The sequence below is a fragment of the Psammomys obesus genome, unplaced genomic scaffold (genome assembly GCF_907164565.1).
Source record: "Psammomys obesus unplaced genomic scaffold, mPsaObe1.curated_primary_1811, whole genome shotgun sequence".
Classification (NCBI taxonomy): Eukaryota; Metazoa; Chordata; class Mammalia; order Rodentia; family Muridae; genus Psammomys; species Psammomys obesus.
Genome location: NW_026586383.1, coordinates 10,625,916 through 10,634,454, shown reverse-complemented (window position 1 = coordinate 10,634,454; position 8,539 = coordinate 10,625,916). Strand labels below are relative to the sequence as shown.

The following is an 8,539-nucleotide window of genomic DNA, read 5'->3' as shown; positions in this document are numbered from 1 at the left end:
TCCTCCTCCTCCTCCTCCTCCTCCTCCTCCTCCTCCTCCTCCTCCTCAGCACCTGATCCTACAGCACAGCCTGCTCCTCTGCAGCCTCCTCCTCATCCTCCTCCTCTTCCTCCTCAGCATCTGATCCCATAGCACAGCCTGCCCCTTTGCAGCCTCCTTCCGTAGCAATGTTTTCACCAAGGTATTTGGTGAAAGTCTCTAGGGACATGACCTTTGCCAAAAAAACTCTACAAAACCAGGACTACATTGAAATATTTTAAGGCAATCCAAATCTGTGTTCCAGGACGAAGGTCACTCATTTGGCCCCAGAATAAAGTCTGATGTCCTCTGTGTGTCTTGCGCTGACTCCTAAGCTGAGCTAATGGCTTCCACCTCTAGCACCCTTTAAAGCAGTGTGGCCTTGTCCTCCAGTCTCCGCTCAGTCACAGGACCAGCGTGGCTCCCGGCATGAACCTCCTCCCACACTCTGCTGTCTGCAGTATTTAGCAGAGCTGTACTGTGTGTCTGGGCCTCAGGCTGATCTCTCTTCCCTTCGTTAGATGGTAAAGTCCACAGCTGTGGAGACTGACTGGCCCTGCCTCAGACCCAGTTACACGCCTGCTCTTAGCAAATCTTCCTCAGTAAGGAGGATCCTGTCCTGGCTAGCTTCTGCCATCTGGCAAAAAGAACCTCAGCTGAGAAAGGGCCCCCACCAGACTGGCCTGTGGCAAGACTGTGGTGCATTTTCTTGATTAATGGTTGATGCTCGAGGGACCATCTCACCTCGGGGGGGGGGGGGGGGAGCGCACCATGCTGGTGGCCTGAATCGAGAGTCGACTAAGCAAGCCTTGAGGAGAAAGCCAGAGCACTCTCCTCCACTCTCCTCCACGGCCTCTGCTTCCGCTCCGCCTCCATTCCCGCCCTGGCTTCCCCAGTGATGCAGTCTGACCTGAGGGAAACAGACGCTTTTCATCCCAAGTCGCTTTCGTCATGCTGTTTTATTACAGCTATAGAAACCCTAACACACGCACATACACGCCCCCGCACACGAACACACATGTACATGCACGTACACACGTACACACTGGCTAAGTGAGGCCACTCCAGGGGAGAGGGTGCTCCGTGCGCTAAAGCTTCAGGACAAACTGCAGCTTGACATGTTTGACATACACTCAGCCCTAAAGCCAGGAGACAGGATGGTCTTAAGTACATTCCATAATTGCAATCATGGAGGACTTCCTGGAGGCAGAACGTGGTGGTTCCTGCCCCTTGCCAAGGAGAACTCCGCCAGGCAGAGGAAGCGCAGTAAACACGGCATGAATAGTTTAGGCGTTTCCAGGCAGAGAGACCCACGTTAACAACAGGAAGTCCGTGTTCTGTAGAACTGGCTGGTTAGACTATCAGTGGGCTTGGAGGACAGGAGCGTTGCAGGACCACAGCCAAGCTCCCGTGGGGTTGGTTGGCCCTAGGTGGCTGTTGGTGGTGTACAGTCCTGTCAGGCCCCCGAGCGTCAGCTAGAGGACCCCACTAACCCCGCCTGCTGCTTCGTTCAAAACGAGCGTTCTCTGCTTCTTCCCAGAAAGACGACACTAAATGTTGCGAATTGAAGCACGGCGTTTGCGGGCACCCTGAAGATGTGTTCCCGGGCCCTGGTCCCTCATACTTCACTCCAGAGCAGAGGCTGGTATTTCCTTTGAAATAAGAGCTGTTTCTACAGCCCGCAGGAGCGATAATGTACCAGCTTTGCCGGGTCTGGGCCGCACGTGTGTTCCCCGAGCCCAAGGCAGGAGGACGCAGCGCCTGCTTCCGCTGGCCCCGCCAAGCTGAGTGTGTGTCCTCTCCCCACAGCCACGCCCGGCTGCAAACTGCCCACGGGCTGGAGCTCAGACGTGTGCTCAAGTGCTGCCCTCATCGACTGGGGGCAGATCCGGGCTGCTGGCCACTGTGTGCCCCTGGCCGGTGAGGCCACACGGAGGCGGCCACCATGACCACGCTGCTGGTCGTGGTGGCCAGGCTGCGGCGGGAAGGAGTGCGGGGAGTGTGCTCGCAGAGCTAGAAGCAAACATGACCCAGCAAGACTCTGACTCATCTGAAAGCATCTTTAAAAACCACAGGGAAAGAAATGCCCAGACAAGGACACACAGTTGCCATGGGGCCAGGGGAGGGACCACAGCACACACCGAGAAAGGAGAAGGTTAAGAAAGTTATGGAGAAGGCTAAGCTAAGCCAGACGCTGTCCTGAGTGCTCCTGTGAGCTCTCTTCTGCCCCCAAAAGCACCAATAGGAATGTGTTAGTGTGAATAGAGATGCCCCCACCCATGTGTTTGAACGCTTGGCCGGTAGGGAGTGGCACTATCAGGAGGTGTGGCCTTGTTAGAAGGCGTGTTCCTATGGTGGCAGGATCTGAGGTTTCCCATGCTCAAGCTAGGCTCATCGGTGTGTTCCCGAAGTCCCCAGCAATGGAGAGGCCAAGACAGAAGCCTGGGAGCCCAGTGTCCAGCCAGTGAAGGCAGTCGCTGGCTCCAAGTTCAGGGAGAGTTCCTGCCTCAAATAAATACATAAATAAATTAAGTCACAGGGGCTGGAGAGGGGCTTCACCACTTAAAAGCTTCGTCAGAGAATCCAAACTCAGTCCCAGCCCCCACACCAGGTGGCTCCTGAGCAGGACATCCGTACCCTCTTTTGGCTCCCACTGGTCACAGGCGTGCCTGAGGTGCACATACATTAGGCAGGCGTGTGCATCTATGTAGATAAAATCATCTTAAAGGGGAGAAAGAGGTACACTTTAAAAATCTTAAACAAAATAGGTGAAGATTTAGCAGAAGATAAGGGTGTCAGCCATGTACTCCCCCAACACACACAAATACACACTTTAAAAATTAGTTTCAAAGATGAAAGATGTGTACATTTAGTGAATAAATTGATTTGTAAGTGAATAAGAGCGTGAGCAGCCGGTAGGGGTGGGCCCAAGGCTAGCACAGAGACAACACACCAAGCCTGAGTCTGAGAGGTCAGAGCACAGGACACACCCAGCTGGCACGCACATGACCACACGCCCAGGCTTCTCTCTTACCTGCTTTCTGGTCAGCCCTTCCTCCACCCTGACCAGGTTTGGCTGTGTCATGTGCTAAACTGGGCTAACAATTTCTCTCCGTGTGCCAGCTAACTGGAGTTATTTAACACACCTGCAGCCACAGAACAAGGTCCAAGGCTATGGGCGTTTGCACTGCTGACTCTGGGAGCCACATAAAGCGATCCCAGCACTGCAGAGAGCTCAGCCTGCGGGAGTGTGGCCATGGCGCTGTGGGCCCCGGTGCTGGGAGCCCTGCTCCTGGTCCTTGTGGGATGTCTGTGTCTGTCCAAGCTCCTCAGGCACCGCAGGCCAAGGGAGCCACCTCTGGACAGGGGTCTTGTGCCTTGGCTGGGCCATGCTCTGGCTTTCCGGAAGGACATGTTTGAATTCCTGAAGGGAATGCGAGCCAAGCACGGGGACGTGTTCACTGTGCAGCTGGGTGGCCAGTTCTTCACCTTCGTCCTGGACCCTCTCTCCTTTGGCCCCATCATTAAGAACACACAGAAAACTCTAGACTTCGTGAAGTATGCAGAAGTTCTGGTGCTAAAGGTGTTCGGATACCAGGCCTCCAGCCAGGACCACCACATGATTCACTCAGCCAGTACCAAGCATCTGATGGGACAAGGCTTGGAGAATCTCAACAAGGCGATGCTGGACAGCCTGTCCTTGGTGATGCTAGGGCCCAAAGGCCCGAGTCTTCGCGCCAGCTGCTGGCATGAAGACGGCCTCTTTCACTTCTGCTATAGTGTCTTGTTCAAGGCCGGTTTCCTGAGCCTGTTTGGCTACAGTGCGGACAAGCAGCAGGATTTGTGTGAGGCCGATGAGCTGTTCATGAAGTTCAGAAGGTTTGACCTTCTTTTCCCCAGGTTTGCCTACTCCCTGCTGGGGCCCCGGGAGTGGAAAGAAGTTGAGCAACTGCAGCATTTTTTCCACCAGAGACTCTCTGTGGAACAGAACCTGGAGAAGGACGGTGTGAGTAAGTGGCTAGGCTCCATGCTTCAGTTTCTGAAGGAGCAAGGAACAGCTGCCTCCATGCAGAACAAATTCAACTTCATGATGCTCTGGGCCTCCCAGGGGAACACGGGGCCAACCTGTTTCTGGGTGCTCATGTTCCTGTTGAAGTATCAGGACGCCATGAAGGCTGTCCAAGAGGAAGCGGCCCGGGTCCTGGGTGAGGCCAGGCTAGAAGCCAAGCAGTCCTTCACCTTCAAGCTGGATGCCCTGAAGTGCACCCCAGTGCTGGACAGTGTGATGGAGGAGGCCCTGCGCCTGCGAGCCAGCCCCACACTCCTCAGAGAGGTACAAAAGGACTATGTGCTGGAGATGGCCAGTGGGCAGCAGTACGAGATCCGGCGTGGGGATAAGGTGGCCCTCTTCCCCTACTTGTCAGTGCACATGGACCCTGACATCCACCCCGAGCCCACGGCCTTCAAGTACGATCGCTTCCTCAACCCCAACGGCACCCGGAAAGTGGACTTCTACAAGTCAGGCAAGAAGATCCACCACTACTCCATGCCCTGGGGCTCGGGCGTATCCATCTGCCCTGGCAGGTTCTTCGCCCTCAGTGAGATGAAAATCTTTATCCTGCTCATGCTGACATACTTTGACTTTGAGCTAGTGGACCCTGACACACCTGTGCCCTCTGTTGACCCCAGGCGCTGGGGCTTCGGCACCACGCAGCCCAGCCATGAGGTATGCTTCCGCTACCGCCTGAAGCCCTCGAAGTGAGCTCGGGCCTGACCAGGCGCTGCAGGCCAGAGCAGCACTGAACACCCGTCCCTCCGGCTCTGGGACGCCCCTCCGTCTCCCTGGCATCCCTGCTCCCTTGCCCTAGATGTCTCCTAGGCTTGTCATGCTCCCTGTAAGACGCCCTCCCCCCAGTGGTTTCTGCGTGAGCCCCCTCTCGGGACGAGCACCCGGGCCAGCTGAGTTTGTGCTGCCACTCCCCCAGGCTCCACTCTTCCTGGAGGACAGACTGGTTCCCAGGATCAAACAGCACCCTGTGAATTTTGCCTCCTGCCCACTTCACTCAAAGCCCTTACCCCACATTGTCTGGGTTCAGACTCTGGAGATGGTGCTCAATGGAGTCAAGCCATGTTAGCAACTGTTAACCCCTAGTGTGCCAAAAGCAAAGGATTAAAGTTGAGGGTTGTTCTGTGGTATGTTTCCCTTAGCCCAGAGTTTCCTGACAACTCACACATCAACAATTCCAGAGAGTCTCAGCAGGGGCTTTGCATTCTTGTGGTGCTGGCATCAGACTCTTCAGGGGTTTTGAGTGGTCTAAGCCAGAGTCTGCTGGTTCAGGAGCCAGGCCTGGAGAACTGGCACACTTCTGGAAGCCGTCTCAAGGCGCCTCCTCCGTGCCCCTGTCTCTTTCCTGCATCTTTTCCTCAGGGTTCCTAGGAAGAGCCCTGGGGTGGTTTTCTCCACCCCATGCCTTCCATCTCCCTGTGGGCCACCCAGACCCTCAGGTATGCTTGGTCTGTGCAAAACTCAGCATCCGCCCCATACTCAGGGCTTCCTTCCTGACCCCTGCCTCTTGGCTCGGGAGCCCTCTTCACTCCTGACCCAGAGCGGACACCAAAACCTCCCTTTCTCCCTCACAATCAGGCCCGGTTCTGTGCACTCAAGCTCCATAAGGCCTCTGAATGGTTGCTTCCTGCTCTCCTCTGCTGCCTGTGGCCTCTGCTGCCTTTCCCACACACCAGGCCTGACAGCTTCACCCTTTGTTCACACAGCACCCATTGCCCTTTCCAAAGCTGCCTTTGGCTGCCACCATTCTTCTTCCTGGCCCACAGTCACCTTCACGCAGCTGTCATTTGAGTGGCTTCATCTCTCCCTGTTTTCTGCCATGGAGCCGTCCCTAGAGCAGAGGCCCGAGTGCTCAGGGCCAGCTATTCCCAGAAGCCCTCTCTGACTTACATCTTCCCGTCCAGGACGAGCCCGGGGGGGGTGGGGGCTGCCCCAACATTGTCTATGCAGCCTAAGGTATCTTTGCTGTCTTTGTCTTTGTTCTTCCTGCTCCAGGCCCGGACTCAAGCCCTTTAGGGCTCTTGCTTTGGAGGTTCTGAGGGGGGTGGAGGTGAGAGAGGCAGGAACGCAGAAAGGGACACAGCACTTCTGGGCTGGGCCAGTGTGCCCAGCTGTACCCTCGGGTCTCCATCAGAGTATGATGACCTGTCCCCTCCTCTGCCCGCCAACCCTCTGAATGTGCATCACACGGTAGAAGCTTGGCCACCAGCCTTGACAGGTTTACTCTGCCCTCCCTGACCTCAGCGTCCTGGTACAGGAAACACAGGGTCCCGGGAGGATAGGCCGCCTGGTGGTACGCCTGGCTGGCGCTAAGACAGGTTGGGAACAAGTGTGGGAAGGTGGGATAGGGTCAGGCTTGTGCGCTGTGGATCCAGATGCCGGGTTCTGTGCCCCGAGATCAGGAGGCGCTGTGTTGACTAATATGCTATAAAGAGTAATCCCCAAAGATCCCTGATTGGTTAATAAAAGGCTGGAGCCTATGACTGAGCAGAGAGGGGTGGAGTGAGGTGTCTCAGCAGGGACCATGAAGGGAAGAAGGAAGATGGGAAGAAGTGGGTAGACAAGATGGACCATGAGCACATGGCAAACAGAGGTTGTGCTATGGCTGTTAGTGTCGGTCTGACAGGGTGTAGACAGCTTGCACACGTGTGTGACAGACTTTGTGGATAGACCTGCCCTAACTTATGGACGGGGGTAGGAAGAAATAAAGTGAGAAGTGAGCTGAGCACCCGTGTTTGTCTCTCTGCTTCCTGACTCTAGTTGCGATGTGACCAGCACCTCACACTCTCCCGCCATGATGGGCTGCACCCTGAAACTAGCAGCCTTTTCTCTAAGTGGTCTCAGTGAGAAAATTATCTGTCACACACACACTCACACACCTCACCCCCCCAAGTGCTCAGTGAGCCTCTGCTCCACTCCAAGCACCAGCAGCAGCATGGAGATGTCCCATGTGGCCATCTCTGCTCTCTGGAACTCGGCATCCACCACCCCACTTCACTTAGCTAAAGTTTCCTTTCCTGTGTGCCATGCTTTGTACCTCATTGTGCAAGACAAGGGCTGTGAGGTCTGAGCAGGCTGAGAGGGTCTGTGAGCTTCAGAAGCTCAGGGGAAACACAAGCCTTGGGCCCGAGGCTCCCTGGAGAAGGGTCTCTGTAGACGGTCCAGGAGGCCGGAAAGATGGCAGTGTGTGCTGGTCGGCAGGGAGCACCTACAGGGCAGGAACCTCGCCCACTGGCCCTGGGGAGAGGACTGGGGTGAGCACCAGCTGGCCTCAGCGGCAGGGACCGCCCACGGTCCTCGCCCCTCCTACCTGCTCACTTCTGCAGCTCACACCCTCTCCTTGCTATCCTCACGCCTCTACCCCAGCACTTTCCAGACAGCTCGGCCCACTGGCTGCCTGGGTCACGTGTCCATCTCAAAGTGAGTCACTGTGGCCGTGAAAACCTAAGATTGTGCTTCAGCGCATGCATTAATCAGCTTCATCACAACAAATCACCGAGGCCATTAATGTTAAATAGAAAAGGGTTATCTTGCCTCAGGTTTGGGAGCTTGCAGCCCAAGACATGCTGCTCTGAGTTGCTGGTGGTTGTACTAGGTGGCCGTGGCGGGGAGTGAGCACACTCATAAGCCACTAAGGGAGAGAATGGAGAAGGAAAAGAGGCTGAAGTCCCATCACCCCCTTTAAGGGCACACCAGTGACCTAACGGCCTGCTGTGGTGGGTCCAGCACCGCCCAGCAGCAACACCCCAGGACCCGCGGATACCGACCCGACCCTCACAGTCTAGGAATGTGCTGTGCTCAGCCTCCATCCAGAGCACAGGGCAGGCCACCAGAGCAAGCAGGGGCAGCTCCTGAGATGTGTGAGGGCACGCCAGCACAGAACTAAGCTGTATTACAGGGGCAGCAGGGCAGCCCCGAGGGTGGGGTGTGCAGAGAGCCTCAAGGAGTGCTGGGAGTTGGGAAAGTGTCGGCCGAGGGCTGAGGGTTACTCAGTCAGTGAAGCACGTGCCACACAAAACCCAGGACCGCAGGGAAGAGTAGGAAATGGGCCACAGGCAGGTGTGATCTCAGTGCTGAGTGGGAGACAGGACAGCCAGCCTCAGCTGCTCCATGAGGTCAAAGCCAGGAGAGACCTCTCGCAAAAACAAAGGCGGCGACACCTTGGAAACAGCATCTGAGCCTGTGCTTTGATTTCTACTGGTATATGGGTGCATACACACTCGCAAACATCTGCACGCATGCACGCGCACACACATGCAAGTGTGGACACCTACACAAAGGCCTGGACTCCGTGCCAAACACAGCTTACTGTGTGTCTGTGATCTCATCCTGTGGAGACTGACAAGCGTCTCTGTGACCGGTCACACATGCTTGGACCAAACCCACCTGTGGTGCCCTCCTCTCCCTGCCCCCGCCCCTCTCCGCCCTTCTCCCCCCCCCCCGCCCCCCGCTCCC

The 8,539-nt window shown here is 56.1% G+C and overlaps 2 protein-coding genes across 2 annotated transcripts in view; one reads left to right on the top strand and one right to left on the bottom strand.

Annotated features, from left to right (window-relative positions):
* Positions 1–2,873: 2,873 nt before the first annotated feature.
* LOC129672338 (7-alpha-hydroxycholest-4-en-3-one 12-alpha-hydroxylase) lies at positions 2,874–6,809 on the top strand. The gene has a single exon (XM_055601724.1). It carries the CDS (start codon positions 3,275–3,277, stop codon positions 4,778–4,780), a length of 1,506 nt encoding a protein of 501 aa, XP_055457699.1. The 5' UTR covers positions 2,874–3,274; the 3' UTR covers positions 4,781–6,809.
* A 95-nt stretch (positions 6,810–6,904) lies between these two features.
* Positions 6,905–8,539, bottom strand: part of Ackr2 (atypical chemokine receptor 2) — an 11,815-nt gene continuing 10,180 nt past the window's right edge. Inside the window, exon 5 of the transcript XR_008719489.1 lies at positions 6,905–7,321. The gene's annotated coding sequence lies outside the window, so the exon portion shown is untranslated. The remainder of the gene's footprint in view (positions 7,322–8,539) is intronic.